Consider the following 27157-nt stretch of genomic DNA (forward strand, 5'->3'; position numbering starts at 1 on the left):
AGGATCTGATAGAAGCCCTGTGGATCCCATCCCCAGGGAGAAAGATTATGTGTGGATGTGGTTCTACCAACACTAAATTCCTCCTACTGTATGATCGATCATAATTTACACACACCCCAGGTCTTGGAAGGATCGAATGGGATCTTGGGTATCTGAATAATCAGGACTTAGTTTCTCCTAGTTCAGTCAGACCTGGGCTCAGGTGACAGTCGATATTTATACATTTCTGAAGTTTTGTAAGGATTCCATGAGATGATGCTTGTAAGCTGCTTAGCATAATGCCTGTGTGGTTAAAAGGAGAACCCTTTCCCCTTCTGCATGAGAATGTCTTAAAATTTTACATGTAGTAACATTGACCCTTTTTTGGGTGTACAGTTCTCTGAGTTTTAACTCATGTGTAGATTTGTGTAACCACTACCACAGTCAGGATTGAGAACAATTCCATCACCCCGGGGTCGGAGGTGGGGGGGGGACTTTCTGCTGTCCCTTTGTTGTCACACCCTTCCTCCACCTCTGGCTCCTGGCAGCCATTGATCTGTTTTCCATCCCTATAGTTTTGTCTTTTCCAGAATATCATATAGCATGTAACTTTGGGGAATTGGCTTGTTTTACTCAGTATACTCAGTATACTGACTTTGAGATTCATGAAGTTATTGTTTTTATGAGTAGTTTATTGCTTTTTATAGCTGAGTAGTATTTCATTGTATGGTTATAATCATTGTTTATCTGCATAGAATTTGACTTTGGTTAACTAGCTCTGTTTCCTAGAAATAAAGATTGCATTTGACCAACAAAAAAACAACTCAATTAAAAAACTTGAGTAGACATCTCCAAAGATATGCAAATGGCCAGTAAACACATGAAAAGATGCTCAACATCACTAACCATTAGTGATATGCACATCAAAACCACAGTGAGATACCACCTCACACCCATTAGGATGTCTGCTTTCAAAAAATCAGACAATAACAAGTGCTGACAAGGATGTGTAGAAATCGGAACCCTTGTGCATTGTTGGTGAGAATGTAAAATGGTGCAGCCATTATGGAAAACAGTGGCAGTTCTTCAAAAAATTAAAAATAGAATCACCATATGATTCAGCAGTTCTCCTTCTGAGTATATACCCAAGAGAAATGAAAGAAGGGACTCAAAAAGATATTTGTATGTGCAGTTTCATAGCAGCATTAGTCACACAATAGCCAAAAGGTACCCATCATCAGATGATGGATAAACAACAATGTGGTATGTACACACAATGAAACATTATCCAGCCTTAAAAGGAAGGACATTCTGACACACATTTCAACATGGATGAACCTTGAGGACATTATGCTAAGTGGAAGAAGTCAGACACAAGGACAAGTACTGAATGCTTCCACTTGTGTGAGATACGTAAGAGTAATCGAATCATAGAGACAGAAAGTAAGTGGAATGGTGGTTGCCAGGGGCTGAGAGAAGGGAGAATGGGGAATTATTGTCTAACATTTAATTAATGTTTAAATTCAGTTTTACAGGACAAAAAGAGTCCTGTGACCTCAGCAGTCCCCAGCCTGTTTGGCACCAGGGACAGGTTTTGTGGAAGCCAGTTTTCCCACCAGGGTGGGGGGGCGGGGATGGTTCAGGCGGCCACGTGAGTGACGGGGAACAGCGGGTGAAGGTTTGCTCGCCTGCCACTCACCTCCTGCCCTGCTGTGACTGGGTGGCAGCACGACAGCGTGAATGTACTTATTACCGCTGAACTGTGGTAACACTTAAAAATGGTTAAGGTGGTACATTTTATGTATATTTTACCACAGTTTAAAAAAATGCTGTGGATACCAATTATTTTTCAGTATTTATTTGTGTAATAGTTATTTAATCTTAAATGTCTTATAGTAAGTTATATTAAAACATTTAAAAAGTGATGGCATAAGCCAAGTATATTACTAGGGAGATGTGCTTATGGTAGAAATGACCTCTGGTTTAATTAATTATATCTGGGCTGGGAGGACCTCTAGGTGAACGATAAACACTTGGTGGGACACAACACCCTGGGCTCCCTGAGTGCGGTGGGTCTTGTAACTGGGAGTGCTTCTTTTTTTTTTTGGCTGCGTTGGGTCTCCCTTGCTGCGCACGGGCTTTCTCTAGTTGCAGTGGGCGCGGGCTACTCTTCATTGCGGCACATGGGCTTCTCATTTCGGTGGTGGTGGCTTCTCTTGTTGTGGAGCAGGGCTCTAGGCACGCGGGCTCAGTAGTTGTGGCTTGTGGACTCGGTAGTTGTGGCACACACGCGGCTTCGGTAGTTGTGGCACACGGGCTTCGGTAGTTGTGGCACACGGGCTCGGTTGTTGTGGCTCGTGGGCTCTAAGCGCATGGGCTTCAGTAGTTGTGGTGCACGGGCTTAGTTGCTCCATGGCATGTGGGATCTTCCCGGACCAGGGCTCGAACCTGTGTCCCCTGCATTGGCAGGCAGACTCTTAGCCACTGTGCCACCAGTGAAGTCCCTGGGCGTGCTTCTTGAGGGAGCCTGTGAGATTATGAGACTTGGGCTCCTGTGGGGCGGGGAGCTTTTAAGCCAGGGTGGATCCCCTCCCCACCGGATGTGGCACTTCTCAGCTGTGCTGGGCTCCTCGAGGACCCTGACAGAGGGAATTTGTCCAGTGCCGCCCTCTGGCAACCTTTGGTTCCCGTCCTTTATTCGTCTGAGTAGAACGTTGCCAAGAGTGGAAGAGAGTCCAGGGACCTCAAGGTCTAGTTGAGCCCCAGAGCTTGGGGGTGCTGGAGCCTGGCACACAGCGAGTGCTCAGTGCATGTCAGCTCTTAGTAAAGACCCTCCCAAGCCTCTCAGTGGCTTCCATCTGAGACTGCCTGGGTACCATTGTGGGCACTTGCTCTGGGTGGACAGCACAGATGGCATTCAGTCTAGCACTGTTGGGCAGGATTCCAGGCTACTGGCCACGTTCATGAGAAGGTGTCGCTGACTTGGGGGAGGGGAAGAGGGAGGACGGTCCATGGAAGCAAGATCCAGGCTTCCTCTGACAGTTTTAAGGCCAGGAAACTCTGTTAGATGGAATGGTGCCTCCGTTTGGGAGTTGTTGCCTCGAGATTGTCACGATAAGGTCTCTAGTCCCATGAGTATCATTAACGCATCTCCGTGAATCTGCGACGATAGGCAGTCGCTGTGTTTTTTGATACTATGGCACCAACACATGTGAGACATTTTAGTGATATAGTTAACACTTCTCAGGAAACAAAGAAAAATAAAATACATTGGCAGGGTTGATTATAAAACAACATATCCTGATTTCAAAAGTTAAACTGTGAAGGAGTATACGTTTTAGAATCAAGGAACTACAACAGGAAGCATTGCTTCATTCTTTCAGCTGCTTTCTTGAGCAGCTGCCGTCTTTAGTTCATGAACGTAGGTGCTGGGGACACAGTGATAAATGAGCCAGGCTGCTCTCATGGAGCTCACTGTGGCTGTCCAGGTCTCCCCTCTAGGCGAGGTCTAGCCTTTGCTTGAAGAGTCAGGCTCTAGAGTTTTGCTTATAAATGTAGCTCTCATCTAGCCTCACAGTTAGGTGTCTGGACACCAGAGGAAAATTACTTCGAGGATCACTGGGCTCATGCAGACATGACAGATGGGGTAATGATCACACATCCCGGCTTACACCTGCTGTCCTGGCCTGATTATTAATAGCGCCGTCCCTGTCACTCTCAAAAGTGTCCTGATTTGGATGGGAAAACACTGAGGGAGGAATCATTTACAGCTACTGAGTTCCACACATTTGTGTTGGAGGGGGTCTTGCGTTTGCAGTGAGAGAACTATTTCAGAAATACGGCCTCTATTCCAAGGCGGGGTCAGTCCCATGGAGTCCGCGGGGGGGTCAGCTGGATTCGGTTTTCGTGCCCTTCTCCCTGTGGGCATCTGCCACTTCGTATGTTCCAGTCACTCAACTCATGGAAGCATCAAAATCTGGGACAGTTTGGTTTATAAAAACAATAAACGTGTACATAAAACAACCAGAGCATGTTTTCCTTATGAGAAAAATTAGATTAACCAGATCTTAAATTCATATTCTTTGGAATGGATGGAAAGGATCTTAGTGTTCGTGTCAAGAGAATTGGAAAAATAATTATATAATAATTACATAATTATATAATAATTATACATATAAATATGTAGTATATAACATATATAATATATATTATTACTTATATATAATATAATAATATATATAAACATATATAATTATATAATAATTATATAGGAACAGTAATCTGGGTTAAGTTAGAGATTTTCTTTTCCCTCTTGCTATAGAAAGGAGGGTAGGGATTGAATTTTTGCAAGAAGTTTTATTTTTATTCAAGTGATATAGTTGATGTTTAAAGAAAACAGCCAGAAGGGTAGGAAGCTTTGTGTTTATAACAGATTGGCAGCTTGCAGCCTGTTATATTAGCAGGTATTGATGACAGGATTGTCTGGGTCAGGTGGTGCCTGTCCTGGGTGTCCCAGAATGCCGCCCGCCTTCTCCAGTGGGTCTCAGATTGTAGCACCTGGAGGCTGCTGTGCTCCAACCCCCAGTTTCTACTTCAGTAGGTCTGGAGTTGGGCTGAGAACTGGCATTTCTAACAAGTTCTCAGATGATGTCGATGCTCCTGGTGGGGTAGGTGTTTGGGGGTGGGGGCACCCTTTGGAATCACTGCTTAAAGTCAGGTATGGAGAGGAACGGAAAAGCTCCTAGGGATTCGACCTGAAAAGTTGCTCTTGGAGGGGGAGGAAGAATATAAAAAACAATTTACATGCATTGATGCCAGGAGCTGTGCTGAGTATATTTAATGCCTTCAACAGCACTGCGGGGAGGTGATAGTGGCTTCATTTTACAGATGAGAAAACTGAGGTTTACATGACTTGCCCAGTTGGCACGTGGAAGAGCAGGGTGGAACCATTGCCCGGTACTGAAACAAACTCTTTTTAAATGGATAAGTGGCAAAGACACGACAGATGGAAGAAGATTCTAATAATACAAGCACTGGTGAACAGCAAGAGAACGACGATGTTCACAGTTCTTCTACTTCCAGTACCTGCTTTTGTCAGCAGCTTTGTGAGGTAAAAAACAGCAATCTAATTAGCTCTGACAAGAAAATGGCCAGGAGATCGGCAGCTGTGAAGAAAACTCTTTGATGAATACCACACTAAATGTATATTTTTCCTTGGGATATTAGCTAATTCATTGGTTTGATATATTAGTCGTCATGATTAGCAAGACCATTTAAAACTAAGTATCTAGGACTCGAGAACCAAACTCTAAAATTTAAATTATGTTTAAAGTCAGTACTTTAAAAGCATCATGGTAAGTGTTTACAAGCTTCTTCTGAATTGTCTTAATGTGTAAGTGTTCTGGTAGCACGTGGACACACCCATCTCAGCCCTCCTTTTCTGTATCCCCTGCTCTTCCAGACTCTCAATTTTGGGATGTCCTAGGGCTGAGTCCTCCAGTCTCTTCCTGTGCAATCTAGTTCCATGTCTAAATGCCATCTAAATACTGGTCATTCCCAAGTATATGTGTCCAGACCCCGTCTCTTCCCTGAACTGCAGACTGCCCACTTAACGTCGCCACTCGGATGTCTTGTAAGTGTCAGACTTGATGTGCCTAAACCAGGGCTCTTGGTTCACCGCCCTACCTCCTGCCCAGCTGGCTCCTCCCTGGGTGCCCATGACGGTAAATTATACCATTTTTGACCTAGTTGTTCAGGCTCAGAAATCTTGGAGTCCTCCCCGACCCCTCGCTCACAGCCCATATCTGACCCATCAGCAGATCCTCTTGGGCTTACTTCACATATATCCTGCCTCCGGTCCCTCTTGCCAGCTCCTCTGCTGACTCAGGCTCCAGGCCACTGCCGTCTCCCCCTGTACTGCCGTGGTGCCCGCCTCACTGGCCTCTTGGTTCCCACTTCACCGCACAGCTGTCTAGTCTTCCTTCCTTCAACAGCCAGAGCGTGAATTAGATCACATCAGGCCTGATGAGGATTGTCCCGTGGCTTCCCTTTACACTGTGAATGAAAAAGTCCTTACCACGGCCTGCGCGTGGCACCCTGTACTCTGGCACCTGGCTCGCTCGTACCGCTGACCCTTGCTGCTCTTTCCCAGCCGCTCGGGTTTTTGAGCTTTTCCTTCGGGTGTTCTGGGAAGATACCAAGCACACTCCTGCCTCAGAACCTGCACTTGCTCTTCGCTCTGCCTGTTCATCCCCCCCGGGCATTGGGGTTAATGGCTGCCGAGAGCCTGTGGTCAGAAGCCACTTGCTGGTTATGTGACCTTGGGAAAGTCCCTCACGCCTCTTCCTCTTAAAAATCTTCCTCATGGAGAAAATGGAGCCAATGGTGGGGTCCTTATGAGTTCACGCACAGGAAGCACTTAGGTTCTGAGTCTCGGGAAACGTGAGCTGCCCTTCTGGGTGCGTTTGCCCCCTAACTCCTTTCGGCTCTCTGTTCATGTGTCACCCCGAGTGGCCTCCTCTAGCCACGGGGGTCCAAAGCAGTACTCACATCACATTATCCCCTCACTGTCCCCTAACCCTGCCTTTGCTTTTTTTTTTTTTAATATAGTGCTTATTTGCTTTTTTTTATGATCTTTCTCTCTCATTAGGAGGTAAGCTCCTTGTCAGCTGCTGCTTCACCAGAGCTCAAAGGCACACAGGTGAAGCTCACAAATTCTTGTTGAATGAGTGGATAAAAGCACACGTTGGGTGTGGGCTCAGCTTCGTAGTGGAGAAGGTTGTGCATCTTTAAAAGCCTGGAGAGCGTTAACTAGAGGGCGCTGCTGTGACTCCCACGCCGGCCCCGCCCCAACTAGACCCGCTTAGTCAAGGTGGAGGACCGCCTCTGCAAGTAGGGTGCTGTAAAGGGCAGGAGGCCACAGACCCTGGGGGCTTAGTGGGCTAGCGGAAGGTGGTGGGAGCCTTTCCCCAGTGAGGGCGTTGCCTCTTCTGACCCCGTCATGTTCCAGGCAAAGCAGAGAATGTGCGTCCCCCTTGATGGTTGCCCACTGAGAGTCTGCTGGGTGTTGACTCTTAGGTTTCATCTGCTTTGCTGGGGAGGAAGGAGGTGGGATTCAGTGCAGGCAGGAGCAGGTTCACACACGGTACTGAGTCTTTAGCCAAAGTAAAGGCTCCTGAGTGGGGATGTGGGAGATGGAGGTGGGAAAGGTAGTTCAGGGGCTGGACTCCCAAAGGCCTCAAATGGCTGTCTGGGCACTTGACTTCCTCCTTTGGGTATTCCAGGAAGCATCAAGAGCTTAAGAAATATTCTCCACATATACTTAGACTTTTCCCCGAGTATTCCAAATAGTATGAAATAAGTGGCAGAGGAGAAAATTACTATTTTTGTTCACTTAAAAAATTAGTTCCTTTCTCTCAATTCCAGGTGGAATTAATAAAGTTGAGGGTGTGGGCTTTCTCCCTTTCATGTCCTTCAGGCTAGTTTCTGGCCCAGTCCTGACTTTATTTATGTATGTACGTATGTATGGCTGCGTTGGGTCTCCGTTGCTGCACGCGGGCTTTCTCTAGTTGCGGCGAGCGGGGGCTACTCTTCGTTGCAGTGCGTGGGCTTCTCATTGAGGTGGCTTCTCTTGTTGCAGAGCACGGGCTCTAGGCACGTGGGCTTCAGTAGTTGCGGCACGTGAGCTTCAATAGTTGCGGCACGTGAGCTTCAATAGTTGCGGCTTGTGGGCTCCAGAGCACAGGCTCAGTAGTTGTGGTGCACAGGCTTAGTTGCTCTGTGGCACGTAGAATCATCCCAGACCAGGACTCGAACCTGTGTCCCCTGCATCGGCAGGTGGATTCGTAACCACTGCGCCACCAGGGACGTCCCCAGTCCTGACTTTAGAAAGAAACAACAAATAAGCAGCAGCTTCTTTAAAAGTCTGGATGCTGATTTAGCAGCGAGGACTCTGCCTTAATTGCTCTTCCTTTAGTGAACCAGCATCATCTGCCAGGGTCCCTGAAAAACCCGGAAGCTTTCTCATGGGGGTGCCTTGGAATTGGAGGTTCTGCCCCCTGTATTTTGCAGGTTAGGTCACACCCCAAGAAAGATGGACTGGCAGACTTTACAGTTCATTCTGTAGAGTGTCAGTTCTGGGCCTGCCTGGACAGAAACAAAGTAGCCTTGTGTGGTATACAGTATCAATATTCAGTGAGGATTAGCACTTTGTTGTTGTTGACACACCCCTGCCAGAAGTAAGGCAGCTGGCTAGCTGTGGAAAAACACCAGGCTGGGAGCCAGTTTAGGGTTCTCTGGCTGTCTGTGGGGAAATGTCTTTCCCTCAAAATGAGGAACCTCAGTTTCCTTGTTTTGGAATGAGAGGGTTAGACTAGCTCTGTGGATCTTAACCTTTTAGAACTCTTTGAGACTTTAATGAAAGCCATGGACTTCTCTTCCCAGAAAAATGAACACACATGATTTGGTCAACACTTTAGGCACCCCCTGAAGCCCATGAGATGAAACCCTGGACCTCTAAGGCTCTGCTGCCTCTGACCCCCATCCACCTCCCCCCGTTCTCATACCTCCAGCTGCCCAGGGCCTTTGCACATGCTGCTCCTGCCCAGAATGCTTTTCACCCATTTGCTTGGTCAGCTCCTGCTCATCCTTTGAGTCTCACCCTTCCCTGACCTCCCAGATTAGATTAGGTTGCCCTGCTAGACATGTCCCCCCCCCGGAACTTCTCAGCACTGATTACAGTGGTAACTAAGTGACTCTTTGCTCATGTTGTCTGATTCTCCCTAAACTCCACGTCGGCATTTGTCGGATGAATCTGAGGCCACTCAGGCCATGACATTCTGAGACTGATCTGTGAGTTTGCAAGTGTGTCGTAAGAGAGCCCCAGTCCGTGTTTCCTGTGATGCACTACTCGGGATGTGCCTTCGCCTTCGGTGATTCCGCAGCGCTGGGCAGGGATGTCACTTCAAAGCAGGGACTAGGGCATCCAGGAGACTGGCTCCCAGACTTTTTGCCTCAGTGCTGTGCTGGCCTGACCTCCAGGCTGGTCATTGCCCTTTGTTTATACTCTGGACTGAGCTGGAACTCCCACTTTGGAACATTCCCACAGTGCTTGGGGCTTCCTTGTATTGTATTTTTCTCTGGAGGGGAAGTGACCAACATCAGACTTTCCTCCCAGCATACAAATTCCATGCACAAAGCTTCATGTCAGCTACTGGGCACCGGCTCCGGAGCCCAGCTTCCATCTCCCGCCCGCATACCTGGGGGCGGGGTGGGGAGGAGGTGGTGAAGGTGCACATTACAGCGATCACGGGCCTTTCCCTTCTGAGCAGTGAGCAGCGCCTTGCAGGACTCCCTGACGCAGGTTTCTTCTGAATCCAGTTGCATCTTGCATTGAGGACAGGACTGTAAAATGTTTCAGACTTCAGTAACCACAGTGTTACCTCCCTGGTTTATGTCGCTTGCATTCCATAATCAAAAAAAGTATTCTGATGATACAAGTGTTTGGAAGTGAAATATTATTTTATTTGCGCTAAGGGAATGAGTTATTTACCAGAACATTGCAATGGATCTTACTGGGATATTTTAAAAAAGAAAAAAATCTCTGTGACGGTAAATAATTTTTCTTTAATGTATTGTCTCTAAAGCTGGATGTTCATAGATAATGAAATTAAAAAGAAAAAAAACAGCAAAAATGGTACCTATCCTTTAGGTGTGCCAGGCACCTTTAAAACATCCTGTTTAAGCTTTAGACTGCCCTGTGAAGTAGGCAGCATATTAGTACATATTTTACAGAGGTGAAAAAATCAGGTCCAGGGAGGTGAAGTTCCTATCTCAAAGTCGCCCTGATGGGAAGTGCCCACCTAAAGATTCAAACCGGGTCAGCGCTCCTCCAGAGCCAGCCCTTTCCACTCCTCACGTGCCTCGTCCCTCTGGTCAGGAGAAAGAGGTAGCAGGTTTCCCGGCCAAGAATTAAAATTCTTGGGCTGGACCTGGCTCTCTCACTAAGTGTGTAGCCTTGACCCCCGCCCTGCCCTGCCCCAAGCTCTTAGGAGGAGATGATTTCGTCAGTCTGTGTCCTTAGCCCTGCCCTTCTGTGAGTCCGTGATGTGGGGCTTGCAGTAGTAATACCTCAGGAGTAACTTGGTGACACGCGGCCTGACTGAACGCGGTCCAGGTACCCACAGCACCCTCGGAGGATTTGCGCAGGACGTGGGGACACGCGGTGCTGGCCGTGCAGTGAGCTTTCCACTTCTGGTGGCCTTTCACTTTTGATTCGTCTCATCTGTTTGAGTCCCATGTTGTCTCCCTAAAGTGTGGACTGGATGGGTCACTTGCCCATCTTGGATGGGGAGCATAGTCACCCTTGGGGACGACTCTGGAAGACGCTTTTTCTGAGCTGAGAGTTAGGGAGGAATTCTTAAGAATAGGCGATTCGATTTACCTACCCCAACCCCCAGCCCCCATCAAGTTCACACGGAATCATTTTGGGAGGCCGTGGTTACCCGAGAAGCAGTTGAACCACAGGGTCCTCACTTCAGAGCTGCTCTCAAGAAAATTTCTAGTTTGTTTGGAAGGTTCATCAGAAAATTAGCTGTTAGAATGTGGCAGCCCCTAGCTGAGAAATGGCAGCGTCGGCCTCCAGCCCAGGTTTCCCTGGTGACCTGTTGTCCTGTGTGCGCGCAGGGACATGGGGAACTGACCCAAACCCAGTTCCTGACTTCAAAAGCCTTACAGACTAGTGGAGATAAAAAAGATACGGATGGGGCTTCCCTGGTGGCGCAGTGGTTGGGAGTCCGCCTGCCGATGCAGGGGACGCGGGTTCGTGCCCCGGTCTGGGGGGATCCCACGTGCCGCGGAGCGGCTGGGCCCGTGAGCCATGGCCGCTGAGCCTGTGCGTCCGGAGCCTGTGCTCCGCGACGGGAGAGGCCGCAGCAGTGAGAGGCCTGCGTACCGCCAAAAAAAAAAAAAAAAAAAAAAAAAAAAAAAGATACGGATGAAACTCCAGGTTGGGGACTTTGCCTGAGCTGAGGGGTGGGGAAGGTGGATGAAACAGCGCTCGGGCGGGCCCACACCCCTGGCGCTTGCAGGAAGGAGAGTTCATTTATGGATTAGAAACTCCGATTGGGCTTCCCTGGTGGCAAAGTGGTTAAGAATCCACCTGCCAATGCAGGGGACACAGGTTCGAGCCCTGGTCCGGGAAGATCCCACATGCCGTGGAGCAACTAAGCCTGTGCGCCACAACTACTGAGCCTGCGCTCTAGAGCCCACGAGCCACAACTACTGAGCCCGCGTGCCACAACTACTGAAGCCCGTGTGCCTAGACCCCATGCTCTGCAACAAAAGAAGCCACCGCGATGAGAAGCCCGCGCACCACAACGAAGAGTAGCCCCCGCTCGCCGCAACTAGAGAAAGCCCACGCACAGCGACGAAGACCCAACGCAGCCAAAAATAAAATAAAAATAAAAAGTAAATAAATTTATAAAAGAAAAAAAAAAGCGCCCGTTAACACATTGTAGGGTGTGTTTGCGGGGGGGTGGGGAGCCTTCATTTGTTCATCCGTTTGTTTATTCCTTCATCTCTCTGCCCATTTGCTCAGTAGTTACTAAGCACCTACTGTGCATGGGTATTCTGCTGGTACTGGGTGGCATCGTGTGCAGAGCATTTGACAAGTTAAAACTTTCTTTAGGTGAAAAGAGACATTAAGATGTAGGTTCAAAAGTAGAGCCTTTTTGATCTATTGTGCTTTTGTAGATATTTTGAACTAAATGTCTTCTGGAAGAAATGAGGTCAGATATAATATCTGGCGTTGCAAACTTGCCTAAGGAAAATTGTTACGGTTTTTGGAAGGAAACTGAAGTCTCTTCAGAGTGTACCGAAAGGGTGGGGTGTTTGTTGATGGAGTTGGGGTGGGTGCTGAACTTGAATTGGATCTTTTACCAACTCTTAGGCTTCAGTGGCCCCCTCTGGCGCGGTTGGGGTGCGAGCCTTTGCTCTTTTCTGGTCTGTGGTTGCAGTTTGATTGGAAGGTGAGTTCAGCACACAGTGTGAGGGAAGCGGGGTTGGCCGTGGCCTTCGCTGAAGCATTTGCTCTCTTTCCTGCCTGTCACTGGAGGAGTGAAACGGACCCGTGCTCTTTGCTTTAAGAAGTTTGGAATCTCAGGCTGTGATTTTGTAAAAATGATTTCTGTATTGGTAGATCAAAATAGGAAACCTTAAGATCTTGTCAAGGTTTGGATTTGGCTTCATTCACTTTCATACATTGGCAGGAGTATTTCCGTTTCCCTCAGAGCGGGCAGTGGCTGGCGCAGCACGCTGGCTGTGGCCCTGGGGGTGGTAACAGAGCCCGCTGAACCGTTGGGGCACTAGTGCATTTAGTGCCCCTCAAGCTCCATTTCTTGGGTCCTGTGGGTCTTTTTTGGAACACTGTCTTTAAATTTTACTCTGACTCCCACCTTGTACCCTCCAACGCCAATAGAACGAAATTCACTGTGATTATGTGCCTTTGGCTAAATTGCCTGAAGCCAGATAGCGGCCGTCTGAGCTAATACAGTTTCACAGTCAAAGCGTATAACAGTGTTGGTGATAACGATTTACCAAGGGATGCCTAAGTGTCCCTTTTATTTGATCCTCATTACGTTGCAGGAAGGGGGGCCCCTTCCAGGGCCCGAGAGCGGGCTCTTGTCTAACACTCGGAAATGAACTGTCCGAGGAGACACACGTGCTGACAAAGCAAGAGACTTTATTGGGAAGGGGCGCCCGGGCGGAGAGCAGCGGGGTGAGGGAGCCCAGGAGGACGGCTCTGCCACGTGGCTCGCAGTCTCGGGGTTTATGGTGATGGGGTGAGTTTTCGGGTTGTCTCTGACCAATCATTCTGACTGAGGGTCCTTTCTGGTGGCACGCGCAACTGCTCAGCCAAGATGGATTCCAGCAAGGAAGATTCTGGGAGGTTGGTAGGACATGTGGACTGGCGTCTCCTCTCTCCTTTTGACCTTTCCCCTATTCTTCTGGTTGGTGGTAGCTTGTTAGTTCCCTGTTCCTTACCAGGATCTCCTGTGGTAAAATAACTTATGCACATTGTTACTGTCTTTGCCTGGCCAGGGCTGGGCGGTTTCAGTCAGTGTTTCCCCTAACGATTATAGCCGGGGAGGTGGGACTACTGGCATTATGCCCAATTAACAGATGAGGAAACTGAGAAGGCTGTGCTCTGTTCGCAGAGGCAGAATTTGAACCCAGGTGGTTGGTCCTGCAGCCAGTCTCACCCACTGCATGTGCTCCAAGGATTCTTTAAGAGCTTTTCTACCCTCAAACTCTGGTATCTAAGTCAGTGAAATCTTTCCACGTACCTTGCCATTTTCTTTGTTTTTTACCAAAAAGCATATGATTTCATGCCCTTCTTTCTTCCAGGAAACCTGTTGTTCAGAATTTAGGTGGTGCCACATTTTCTCCAGAAAAATTAATTCCAAAATAGAGCGTAAGATTGGAGCTTGAGGTGACAAACTCCTAGCTGCTTGTCCTCTGAGGTCTTTTCTTCTTTGGAAACTAAAGTGCAGCTTGCATTTTGATGTTTGTTTGTTTTTCCCTTGGAAACACAGGATTAATGAAGTCAGCTTGTTTCCTCTCTGATGGAACTTGTCATCTGATGCACACTGGTCTGAGGGCCAGAACCTTAAAAAGAAGGTGTGATGTTAGGGTCTCTGTTAAAATGTTTCTTGGGCTTCCCTGGTGGCGCAGTGGTTGAGAGTCCGCCTGCCGATGCAGGGGACACGGGTTAGTGCCCCGGTCTGGGAGGATCCCACATGCCGCGGAGCGGCTGGGCCCGTGAGCCATGGCCGCTGAGCCTGCGTGTCCGGAGCCTGTGCTCCGCAGCGGGAGAGGCCACAACAGTGAGAGGCCCACGTACCGCAAAAAAAAAAAAAAAAAAAAAAATGTTTCTTGTGGCACACCCCCAAATTGGTCTATTTTTAGCTTTCAGCCTTTTGATATCTCATTTCCCACTCCTCCCCCAAAGAAAAGCAGTGTCCAGAGTGTTTGGAAATTAATCTGAGGCTGCTGTGCCAATGAGTAACAGACTGTCAAAGGAGGGCGGAGGAAGAGCTTCCTAGTATAGAGGTACCGAGACCCACCGCCAGGACGATAACAAGCCTTTTATTCTGATTTCCTTCCTGGGAGTGAAGGGAGTTTGAAAGGCAGAGGCAAGGACCTTCCAGAGCAGAGTTCGGGTTTTTCTTGTGAGGGTTTGCCAGGGCTCACCGCTGGGTGATTGGGATGTCTGAGAGATGAATCCCCTTCCAGCTAGTGACTTGGTCCGTATTTGCTGTTCAACAAAGACACCTGGGCTTGGAAGGGCCCTGTGATCCTCTGGCTTTAGAATGGGCAATGCTATTGAAAAACAGAAACCCCTGAAACGAAGCCATCTGTGCCCCTGGAAACAAGGTAAGCAGGCCCTGTGCTTCATCTCCAGGAAGAAGGAAGGAGTCAGCCTTCTGTTGGGAGATTTTGGTTTAAAACCAGAGCTGAAACTGCTTGGGGAAATACCTTTCATCAGAAAATGCTTGCAGTTCAGCATATTTTAAAGAAAATTAACAGGCAGTTCTCCTAAGGAATAAAACGATTTGCATCTCAATGTGATGGCCTGGCTTGGCTGAGAACTTACTTAGTTCAGTTTGAGATTTTTATTTAGTACAGCACATGTCCGTTGGTTGAAAATTTTCAGCTTTAAAAAGTATCCCAAGGGGCTTCCCTGGTGGTGCAGTGGTTGAGAGTCCGCCTGCCCATGCAGGGGACGTGGGTTCGTGCCTGGGTCCGGGAGGATCCCACATGCCACGGAGCGGCTAGGCCCGTGAGCCATGGCTGCTGAGCCTGCCCGTCCAGAGCCTGTGCTCTGCAGCGGGAGAGGCCACAACAGTGAGAGGCACACGTACCGCAAAAAAAAAAAAAAATATATATATATATATATATATATCCCAAGTAAAAATTTTGATATCCAGGAGTTTGAATCTTTTGTGACACTTTGGTTTAGAGAATGTTATTAATAGCTTTTAAATATATAGCGCCTTTCTTCCAAAGAGTTCAAAGTACCTTCTATTAAAAAAAAAACCAAGTCTCATATTTATCCATCCTAGATGGCCGTGACACGGGACAGCAACACCTGTTAAAACCTACTCGGTGTCACTCAGGCTTGTGTTAGCGTCAGCTTTGAGGAGGAGGAAGCCAGAGGGGCCACACACGGCAGTATGCTGTGGTGTGCTGGAACTGGAGGACCCTTTAGCAGCCCCAGGGCCTTTGGGTCTTCCAGTGCACTCGGCTGCCCTTTTCACTGTTATTAACCTAGCAGACCGGCAGTTCACAGACCCGGCAGGCACCAAAATACCAAAGATGGTGCCCACAGGACTTCATCAGGTATTGGCTCTTTTATCTCCACTTGCCAAAAAGGGTGGAGATAGCACCTGACCTGTAGCAAGACAGTTTGAGCGCAAGCGTATGTATGGGTGTGTGTTTATGAACAGAAAAAATAAACTGGAAGAAAATGCATGGAAATGTTAATAATAGTTGTCTTTTGTGGTCAGGTTATATATAATTGTTTTTCTTCTTAATAGGGAAAAGTAGGTCGGATGCTAATTTACTGTTCCGTTCCAGCCCCTCTGACTTTCCATCAGTCACTCATTCTTTGTCCAACAAGTGACTTTGAAAAAGGTACTCCTTACTGGTCCTTGATCAAATCCTGGTGTGAGCAAAACAGTTATAGAAGACATTTGGGGGACAGTTCAGGAAAGTTGAGCATGAACTGCGTGGTAGATGATATTTGGGAGCTGTTGCTTATGTTATTACGTGTGGGGACGGTAATGAGCCATGTGTCCTTTCGGGGTTGTCATGCTCAAGTATTCGGGGCTAAAGGGTTATGCTGGCTATAATTTTACTCTAAAATGGTCAGGTGACTGAATGAACACATACATACAGATAAGAAAAACAGGATCATTTTAACAACTGTTAGAATCCAGGTCATGCATATATGAGGTTTGTTATGTTAGAATCCAGGTCATGCATATATGAGGTTTGTTATATTTTCTTTAATGTACTTTACTCATTTGGGGGAGAAAAACATTAAAAAAAAAAAAAACAGCAGTTGCTGCTTACATCATAGTACCTTGTCCTTCAGAATGAATCTTAGCAGACATGGGTATTTACTGGTGGGTCAGGATGTAACGCTCTTTCAGTGCCATGTGGCCTGGTATCTCCAACCACCAAGAAGAAAATTGGCATTGATCCAATAACTCAGGTCACTTTTACAACAGGAATTTAATATTTGACTTACTTTTAAGTTGTCTCTGGTTTTCCTTAGAAAAATGTGTGAGTTAAAACTTCTTAATACTTCCATAGGAAGCAGCTGGGCTTACAGACAAAAATGAAAGCTTTTGTGTTTTGTTGTGTTGTTTAGTTGTGTTCAGAAATTTAAACGAGAGGGGTTGACAGCAGGGATTTCAGAATCCACAGTGAACTGGGGGTAAAAAGAAGAGCAGTTAACTGCCCCTGGTTTCTGAGTCTTCACACATCCCATGTACCAGGGCCGTGTCTCTGCTAGCGTAGGGATCTGTTGGTTTGAGCAGGGTAGACCCTGGACCCGCAGTTTGTTCTCCAGTCCAAGGATCCACAGTAACGATGCTGTGGAGTTTATTGATTCTTCACAGTTTGTCTGTGTGTCTTTGTCTTTAAAGGTTGTTTATATTTTGGAACTGGGATTTTGGAACAATGGTTAGGAATGATTTAGTGCAGGGGTCCCCAGCCCCTGGGCCACGGATCAGTGTGGGTCCTCGGCCTGTTAGGAACCAGGCCGCACAGCAGGAGGTGAGCGGTAGGCAATTGAAGCTTCATCTGCTGCTCAGCATCGCTCACGTTACTGCCTCAGCCATCCCCCCTCACCCTCCACCCCCGGCCCGGGTCTGTGGAAAAATTGTCTTCCGCGAAACCGGCCCCTGGTGCCAAAAAGGTTGGGGACCGCTGGTTTAATGGATCCCAGCCACCACCCTGATCCTGATCCGAGTGCATTTTTCGAAGTCCAAGCTCAGTGGATGACTGATGGCACGAGGCTCTAGAGCAGGCGGCATGGAATCCTTGTCTCCTTTAGGGGCAAGTGAAACTGGGGCACGTCCTCGTGTGCATTTGCTGCAGGCAGCCGGAACTGCCCAGCCTGCCCCTGACTTCTGTCCGGTCTGTGTGTTGACCTGTGATGGCAGACTTTAACCAGAGCCAGACAGTCGTGATTAGGAAGGTCAAATGCAGAATAAATTCTGAAGGGACATTTAAAGGAAATCATTATCTGCCTTTTGGATCATTTATGTTTCTGTTACCATGTTGTAGACCTGGAAAGTTAAAAAACCGAGGTGACAGAATACTAGTTTGAGAAACATGAATCTCACGTCTGCTTGCTGTCACCCTAAAGAGCATTTTACGCCTAATAGAGAAATGTCTCTCTAATGATTTTAAACAGTGTGGGACGTGCACCCTTTGAAGGGACCAACATTATACTCTCCGACTCTTATAGTTCTAGTTTTTCTTATAGCTCTCAGAACCCAGAACATAAGAAAGAAACGGTACTGCCTTTATTGGTTTTTACAATAATGAATGCTTGCAGTGGTTGATAAATTTAAGTCATTTGCATTACCATAGTGAGTTCTAGCAGGCCCTGTCCAAAACAATAGGATGGGAGGTAGGATAAGGCAGTGGCTTCCTGTGATCCCAAGCGGTCCATCCAGCCAGAGCTCTGCTGCCCCTGACTTTCTCTCTGACCTTGAACAAGTGAATTTTGTAATCCCAAATCGTTTCCCCACTGTCCTTACCTCCAGTGGCCTTCAAATGACTGCATTCCAGCCCTCACCACAGGGCTGGGCCGGTGGAGGGGGGTCTGTTTACTACAGTTCCTGACCAGAAACCTGAGGGCTGTCTCTTGGGATCATTGATCTGTCCCCCATACTAGCACAGCGTATGGCACCTGGTGCCCTCCGTGAGTGAGTGCACTCGGCAACCGAACTGAGTGCTGCCTGGCCTCCAGTGCTACCACGGGTATACATGAGGTACGAAAGGTGCAGCGTGGTTCCTGGTGCACGGTAGGTGCTCAGTAAATGGTATCTACCAGTGCTGGCGCGTGTGTGGTGGAAACGTTCCTTCTTTGCCTTTCTCTGCCCAAAGTAGAGGCGTCGGGGGGTGAAAACAGGTACACCCTCCTCTGTCCCACAGCAATTCTGAATTTACAAAGACTAAGTAAATTTATTGATGATTGTTCACACTGCAAAAGATTGCTTCACAAAAGGCACTTAAATCACAGTCGGCATTTCGTTATTGATTCATTGACCCAGGCACCTGGGGAAGCCTTCAATTTAGAGCTAAATTGAACTGCTCTGAAATATACCTACTATCCCGTTCAGTGCTCTCAAAAGAATTCAAGACAAATACCGTATGCTAACACATATATATGGAATCTAAGAAAAAAAAATGTCATGAAGAACCTAGGGGTAAGATGGGAATAAAGACACAGACCTACTGGAGAATGGACTTGAGGATATGGGGAGGGGGAAGGGTAAGCTGTGACAAAGTGAGAGAGTGGCATGGACATCTATACACTACCAAACGTAAAATAGTGGGAAGCAGCCGCATAGCACAGGGAGATCAGCTCGGTGCTTTGTGACCACCTAGAGGGGTGGGATAGGGAGGGTGGGAGGGAGGGAGACGCAAGAGGGAAGAGATATGGGAACATATGTATATGTATAACTGATTCACTTTGTTATAAAGCAGAAACTAACACACCGTTGTAAAGCAATTATACTCCAATAAAGATGTTAGAAAAAAAAGAATTCTTTGTTTCTTCTGGTCTTTTTTTTTTTCATGAATAACTTGAAGGGTTGCTTACAGTGGTCATTTTGGCTTTTGGGAATATAACACGGGCGGGAGTTTCCTTGGGAATTAAAAATTGCAGCCGTAGTTGCAAATAGAATTGTTATCTCCTTCAGAAACCCCAGCAGCTCAGGGCCATACAGGCCTGGTAAATGGAAACGTTAATGATTTGCATGTTTGTACACAGTTGGGTGTGAGCAAATGAAATTAACACCCTCGGTGGAAGAGCTGAGGCTGAAGTGTCTTTCCGAGGCCTGGGCTGACTATGGGCTTAGCAAGGCTGGGAAGGAGATTTGCCTGGCTGGGTGGGGGTGGGGACTCAAGGATTTGCATACATTCCACATGCTCTCTGGTTCCTGTGCTGTGGGGGCAGATTTATAATTGTTTGGATTCCAGTCAGCAAGGGCGCTTAGACTTGCCTCTACAAGCTTGTACCTAGCTAGGTAGTCAAGAAGCATCTGGGGCCGCTGGATGCCTGTGTGCCAGATCATTAATATTGATGGCTTTTCTGGCCAGAGCTGGAGCCGGCCTACCTACCCCCATGCATTGTGTGGTCTTATTCCATTGCTTTTGGGGCTGCAGTGCTCCAGAATGTGCAAGGGCTGGACTTCACGTTTCCAAGCCTGTTTCCTAGTCTCCACGTGAGATTAATAATAATGCCTACCTCGAAGGACTGTGGCGCGAAATTAAATAATTCACGTGAAGGGGTTATAGCCCTTAGCGTACACAAGCACTTAATGAATCATAGTCATTCTTGTTATCACATGTTGCATAATAGAAAGAAAGTACCCGGCTTTTACCACGTCCGCGGGCATGGATCATGGGCCTGGATCTGTCCCAATCCCAGCTAGCAGTGTGACTGTGGCTAACTCTACCCATTTCCTTCCCTCAGTTGAAGGGATCACATGCCAGATGATCTCAGAGGTGCCTTGTGGGCTGTGAATCAGTGACCATCAGCACTCATCACTGCTGCTCGTATCTGCAAGCTCCCCTGGTGTTCAGTACCTGCAGGAAGCCTCGGTTCTGCTGAACAGCATGGTCACAGGGGCGTTTTTATGGTGTTGAATTTCTTTGAAAATAGTTACTGCAGGACCAGCCATAGCTGAGCCATTCCTAGTTAACTAGAATATTGAACTAAGCAGGACAGTCCATTTTCCCATCCTGAATAATGCTGAAATATTTTTTCATAATTACCTAGTGGTTAAGAGCCTGTACACTGGAGCCCAGACGCCACGGTTGACTCCTTGCTTCCCCGCTTCTAGCTGGCTGATGGTTGGCGAGTTGCTTAACTTTTGGACCTCAGTTTTCTCACATGTAGATAGTACCGACCTCATGGGGAGGTGTGAGGGTCAAGGGGTTTATACATGTAAAGTGCTTAGAACAGTCCCCGGCACGTAGTATATGTCCAGTTAGTGTTTATTAGTGTTGTTATTTTTAGGCTGAGTACAGAGAAATTTCATTTTATTTTAGTCGAAAAGATGTTATGTTATTAAAGAAGAAATTGGGAAAAAATTGACAAAATGGGAAGAGGAAAATGCATATTGAGTGACTAGACCTAAAGGGCCTAAAACCTAGTGAGCGAGCAGAAGAATTAGCTGTTACTGTTCATCTTTTCCAGAGCTGCTGCACATGCGTGCATATGTTTCATATGTGGTCTTCAGAGCTACTGTAATGACTGTGACATTCTACCATGTTGCTGTCCCATAACTTACTACCTCAGTCACCTGCTGCTGGATATTGAAATTATTTCCCCTTTTTGCTGTTACAGGTGGGGTAACAATAAGTAGCTGTATTCATATACATTTGTGATTTGCTGGATGATTTCCTTAGGATAAGTTCCCAAGGTAAAGTTCCCAGTCCAGGAACCTGCCATGGACTATTGCCATGTTGTTTTCCAAAAGGGATGTATCTGTTAACATTTTCTTGGGTGACGCATAAATTTATCAGTTAGCCACAGGCACATCAGTGTTGGGCGTTATCATTTTGAAATTGTTTTTCTTGTGAAACTTAAATTGTATTTACTAGTGCCATCGTGATGAGTTACCTGAAGGCATGGGGCTCAGAGAAGGGAAATGGGAAGTTCAGAAACCATTATGAGTGCTGAGAATCTATTTTTGTTTCAAAATTCTATTTTCCCATGGTCTTTTGCATTGGACTTGGCTCAGTCTCTTTCAAGTGCTGAGTTTCACATAAAAAAAAGGCATGAGAAGATTTTATTTAAGGATACTCATTTACCATCGCAACTTTTTGTCTTCTGTCTCCCAGGGAGCAATGATTATTAAGTACTTTAATTTCCTCACATGAAAGGGACAAAGTGAGCCCAGAAGTGTTATTAACATTTTTAGTGTAATGCTTACTGTTCAGCGGTGTGACTAATGACCCGGCGTGACTAATGACCCAACTCTTCCTCTTGACCGTTTCTGTTGAGGGATGATTCGTTACCATTTTCCCCAGATGCTTGTACATCATGGGGCACCAACCCAGTTGTTATTAAAATAGATACACTGCTATTAAACAGCTTGCTTCAAACCTTGCTGCGAGGGCGGCTTGAATCAACAAGTGCAGAGCATCAGGATGTTGATGTAATGAACGAAGATGATGTCCATGCCTGTCCATTGTGGGGTTCCAAGCCGTGATTGGGTGTGACCATGCATAGGCTTCAGGGTAGGAGAAGAAGTTTTCAAAGGAAAGGTTATTTAGCATGCTTTTGGCGTTAGTCTTGAGTTGGAAGAGAGTGGTAAAAATCTAAAATGATTACCTAATTTTACCAATGGAGAACTGAGGCTTAGAAAGAAGTGAAGCGACTTGTCTGAAGTCTCACAGCTGGTTTGTGGCTTAGTATCCCGTGTTAGGATAGTAATATAACAATGGTATATAATTGTGTAACAATGATATAAAACAATACAGCATATTGTATATATAATGATTATATGTTTTATATTTATATTATATATTTACATGTTATAGAATATAACACGTTCAACATGTTGTGTTACAGTACATTATATATTGTGTCTACCATACATAAAGTATGCAATGTGATGCAATAACAAATGTAATAATAATACTATAATAATATGTTGGGTATAATATTAAAAGAATGCTGATAGCTTCCTGTATGCCAGGCGTGGTACTAAAAGATCTGTATACATCATGGGCTTCCATTAATCATTTTTTTTGTTAAGTGAAAGATCAAATGTAGGAAATGGAAACCATAAGTGTGAAGGAATTTTTCTCATGAGAAAGGTAGGGTGTTGTTTTGGGTGTGGTAAGAAAAGGGAAGGAAACTTCGCTTTGTCATCGGATATTTCCAAATTTAGAACAATATCTATCCCTAGCCATTGGTTTTAGGATATGCTTTACCCTGGGAACATGCGTAAAACACATTTCCGTATTTGGCTGTTTCTTTTCCAGCTGTATAGAGGGTGTCACCGATATGGAAGATAATAGCAGTGGCCACTGGCCACTTTATATCTAATTACCTTTGGGCAGTTGCTTATAGGGCACCTGGTTTTGGAAGTCAGTTCATGCTGAAATACCCAGATGATTGTTTCTGGGGATTTTGTGGTCTGCAGCTGAGGAATTGGCCCCAGGATGGCACATCTGTGTCAGGGGTGGGTACACTTCTTAAAGAGCCAGATAGTGAATATTGTAGGCTTTGCAGGGCCAGGAGGCACAATCAAGACTATTACGCAGGAACTTATATTACCAGCTAAAATGAAACCATTTACAAAAGGGAAAACCATTCTTCACTTGCAGGCTATAAACAAGGAATCTGCACAAAAAAACAGGAGGCTGGCGGGATTTAGGCTGCAGGCACAAGTTTGCCAACCCCTGACCTGTGGGGTCTTTTTGGTTTGGTGCTCTCTGCCATCGTTACTTGGGGACTCAGAAGCAGGTCACTCATCAGTTACCAAAAATATTCACATTTTCAAGCCAGAAAAAGGACTTAAATACCACCCTCCAGGTGACTCATTTTAAAAATTGGGATTACTTAAACTGAGCCTTCTGGTTGGTAACCTATCACACACCATTCAGGTCTTTATCTGTAAAAATACTTCTCATCACTACAGTGATGAGAAAGGAGATCAGGGAAGGTGTGAAGGAACACGGTGCTTTGCATATAGAGGCCTTAAATCGTCTTCCTTTACCATTGGAGGGGGCACTGTCCTAAAAACATCCCAAGTTTCTGTACTTTCATTCATTCCTTGATTGATGGATTTTCTTTCGTTCAACAACATTCATTGAATGCGTCCTGTGTCAGGCGCTATTCTAGGCACAGGGGGCGCCTAGTGAAAGATTCAGACATCACTGCCCTCCGAAGTGTCTAGTTTAATAGAAACAGTAAAACATACAGTCTGTTAGATGACAGGCATCATAGAAGGAGGGCCGGGGAGGGGATGGGAAGTCCAGGACTAGGAGAGGGATTGTTAGTTTTACAGAGGCGGGAAAGGGAGAGTGCCCAGCTGTGAGGAATTGGGCGGAAGTGCTGAACCTTCCGGACCAGCGCACTCCAGGAGGAAGGGGAGCCGGAGCAGGGGGCCTGAGCCGACAGGAGGATGTGAGGTCAGCACGGCTGGAGCAGAGGGACTCGGGAGAGACCGGTAACTCGCGAGGCCAGGGAGAAGCGAGTCACGTAGGGCCTTGTAGTTGATGCTAAGGAATTTGAAGGGAGAGCCAGTGGGATTTGCTAAGGGGTAAAGTATCGGGTGTGAGAGAAAAGGAGGTGTTTTGGCCTGAGCATTTTGTCTGTTAAAAACAGAAGAGTGCCAGAGGAGCAGATGGGGGCGAGGGGGGAGATGGGGAGTTGTGTTTGGCACAGGTTGAGTTTGAGATGCCTATTAGAGATCTAAAAAGAGGGGGCCGTTAGGCAGGTGAGTGTCAGAATCTGGATTTCAGAGAAAATCTAGGCCTTTCTGAGTTTTTGACTTTTGAGACTGGATGAGATTACCAAGGAAGTGAGTTAGAGAAGAGAAGAGGCCAAGGACTGACCCCAGGGCACTCCAGCATCGGGAGGTTGAGGTGACGAGAAAGACCCTCTGGTGAGGTAGGAGTAAACTCGGAGACTGTGGCGTCCCAGGAGCCAGGTGCAGACAGTGTTAGAGCAGAGGGACCGGCGGTGACAGATGATGCTGATTGGAGCCAAATCGCATAAGGACTGAGACTCGACCACGGGATTTAGTAACATGGCGTTCACTGGGGACCTTGACGAGACGTTTCAGTGCAGTGTTGGAGGTGAAAGAGGATGTGAAAGCGAAGGGGGCAGAGGGGAATTAGACGCAGTGAGCATGGGCGGTTCTGTGAGGAGTTTTGCTGCAAGACAGAGCAAAGACGAGGCGGTAGTTATTGAGGGTAGTGGGGTCAGGGAGAGCTTTCTTTTTTAAGGGAGAAGTGATGGCGTGATTGAATGCAGATGTGAATGATCCGGTAGAGAAGGGAGAACTGAGGGCTGGGGGGTTACTGGCGAGGAGCAGCTCTAACAGCTTCATGTTGTGAGCTCTGCTGCAGCACTCAGTCAGCGCTAACACATCACCCCAGGATTTAGGGACCTAACAACGGTTAACTTAGCTCACGCTTCTGCAAGTGGCAGTTTAGGCTGGAGTCCTGGTCTCAGCTGGGGTCCCTCCTGTGTCTGCCATCAGCTGCCAGGAAGGCTCATCTCTGCCCCTGGCAGGCAGCCGGGATCACTCACCTGGCAGCTGTCGGCTTCCTAGAGAGCGAGGCGCACACGGCCTCCCGAGGCCCAGGGTCGGCACTGGCACAGTGTTGCCTCCACTTCATTTCGTTGGTAAAAGCATGTCCCAACCCAGATTCAAGATGGGAGAGAGACCCCATCTCTTGATGGAAGGTCCCTGAAGTCAAGGGTTGGGGTGGTTATTCTGTGGCCATTTTTGCAGACGGGCAGCCACAGCTGTCTGTGAGCCGAGTATATTGCGTTTGAGCCTCGCAGGAGTTTTGTGTGGTGGGTAGTGTTTTATCTTCATTTCACAGACGGGGAAACGGGGTCATTGAGGGTCTGGTGTCTTGCTCAGTGTCACACTGCTAGTCAGTGGCAGAGTTGGGACCCAAACCTTGGTCTCTCTGATGTCAGAATCCCTTGCACTCTGTTCTACATTCCTGATAGTGTGGGTTGACAAGCAGACCAGAGTGTTGCTTGCTCTCTTTTCTTGTTAGGCAAGGGAATAATATTTTTGAAGATGACTGTTATCTCATAATTAGAATGGACTGAGGGAGGCGATTATCTTGTGATTTGCATGTTTACTGTGGGGATTGGACAGCTGTATTTATTAGAATCCCAGTGAGGTCACAGTTGTGTATGTAATTAGGGCCTTTATTGACACAAATTCATGTCTCCACTGTCAGCTGGACCCTCAGTGCCCTCTGACAGTCTTTGTGCGTGTCCTTGGTCAGGTGACTGTCCTGTACCTTGTAGCAGCCTGTGCAGATAGTCACCACCGTCTACAAGACCCGATTCAAACCCCCTTTGCCTCCAGGCCTCCTGACTTTCTATGTCTGCCGTTATCGCTGCCTCCCTCTTTCTGTCCCTGACACAGACAGCCTGCCTCTCTCTCTGTCCCTGACACACACACCCTGCCTCTCTTTCTGTCCCTGACACAGACAGCCTGCCTCTGCTCAGGTCCTTCTCCCTCCAGAACCTGCTGTGATCAACATCTGTCTCCTCAAGCAGCTGGACTTCAAGCTTTCCAAGAGCAGAGTCCAAAAGGTGGAAAACTTAGCCTTAGCATCAGGGAACTTTTGGCCCTTCCACTGGTTGTATAGCCTTGGGCATTCGTTTCTCCTGACGTTCATGAATCTGAGTGGACAAGCTGAGCCATCTTCAAGACCACTCAGGGAGAGTGAGGTCTGCTTATGTTCACACAGAAAGCCCTTGGCCAAGAGCTCCCTTCTCTCTGCAGTGGCTACCAGTGTGTCCCGAGTCCCGTGTGTATCTGACAGCCCTTCTGTTTGCTGCAGGAGCAGCAGCATTCTCTTTGGCCTGTCATCATTCCAGTGTCAAAACTTTGTTGGCCCCGGGGCTCGAGCAGCTGTCCTCCACTTAGCTCATTAGGGAAGCAGCTGGAGAGATGGCTGGTCTGGGTGCTGATTCCACAGTCTCAGAAAAGATATTTGGTTGGAAAGTAAAGACCATGGTGAAGATATTTTTTAAAGCTCTCTTTGGATAAAGGGGGCACATAAATGAGTAATTAGGTTAAATCTAGCATTTCAGGTCTCTATAACCTCGCTTATAGGGAGCCCAGGAGTTTCGCTCTTCTGTGGAGTCCTTGGGTTGGGATTCCGGCAAGCTGGGCGGGAGGGAGAGCTTCCCTGGAGGAGAAGCCTGGGGCCAGTAAGGAGGCTCTGTGTGTTGGCTGTGTTGTCAGCAGGCTGCCGCTGAGGCATGAAGATTCAGGATGAAGTTGGTCTTTATACTTACATACTTTGCTGTAAGAGTAAATCGTCCTGCTGCTTATTTATCATGTAACCTTGGGGAAATTACGTAATTTCTGTCAGCTTTCACTTGCTCATCTGTAAAAACGGAGGCAGCTAATAACCCCTACCTCATAGGGCGTGAGGATGCACGAATCGGGGAGTACTTGGCAGGGAGTTAGCTATGGTTGTAACTACTATGTAAAGTTCACCTTTGGTCTTACGGTATAAATCACTGACTAAAGATTTTTCATACTTTCATGGTTACTCTATACTTTCAAGATGTGTCCTTATAGTATTTCTTATTTCTTTAGTCATTCATTCACTGAGTTTATATTTATCAGCCTTCTACTTATGGGCAAGGTATGGTTGATTGTTTTCTCTCTGCTCAGGTTATGATGAGCTGTTCATTTCTTAGTGGTTGACATTATATTGACATTCAGAGCTGCAACTTGCAGAGTACCTACTTCAGTAGACTTGCTTACCTAGGAGTTAGCTTCTCAAGTCAGGGCATAAGGGAAACATTGCCTATAGTCAAATAACCCTTGAAAACCCCTTAAGTCATCTATAATAAACAGTCTACATTGGAGGGGGGGTCATCAAACTTTTTCTATAAAGAGCCGTATAGTAAATAATGTGGGCTTTACAGGCCACGTATGGTCTCTGTCACATATTCTTCATTTTCTCTTTTACAGCCCTTTAAAATGTAAAAAACCATCTTAGCTCTGGGCCCTTTAAAAACAGGCCTTGGTCTGCATGAATAACCTGTGGTTAGCAGCCTCCAAGATGGCCCCGGAGGCCTCCCCCCCACCCCCCCACCCCGTAGTCACAAGCCCAGGTGCAGCCCCTCCCCTTTTGCATCACG

At 47.0% G+C, this 27157-nt stretch overlaps 1 protein-coding gene across 11 annotated transcripts in view; it reads left to right on the forward strand.

The window, feature by feature from the left end:
• RAPGEF1 (Rap guanine nucleotide exchange factor 1) overlaps window positions 1–27157 on the forward strand; it is a gene marked incomplete at its 5' end in the record, with an annotated part of 157688 nt that overhangs the window by 21242 nt on the left and 109289 nt on the right. The window contains one exon of one of the 11 annotated variants that reach the window (XM_082617303.1): window positions 14253–14412. The exons of 9 other annotated variants lie outside the window; for them this stretch is intronic. In XM_082617303.1, coding sequence (XP_082473429.1) covers window positions 14349–14412 — 64 coding nt within the window. Of the gene's footprint in view, window positions 1–14252; window positions 14413–27157 lie in introns of those variants that run through there. One more of the 11 variants, XM_082617307.1, reaches the window with a different exon arrangement.

Source organism: Mesoplodon mirus (genome assembly GCF_964341445.2).
Source record: "Mesoplodon mirus genome assembly, chromosome: 1".
Classification (NCBI taxonomy): Eukaryota; Metazoa; Chordata; class Mammalia; order Artiodactyla; family Ziphiidae; genus Mesoplodon; species Mesoplodon mirus.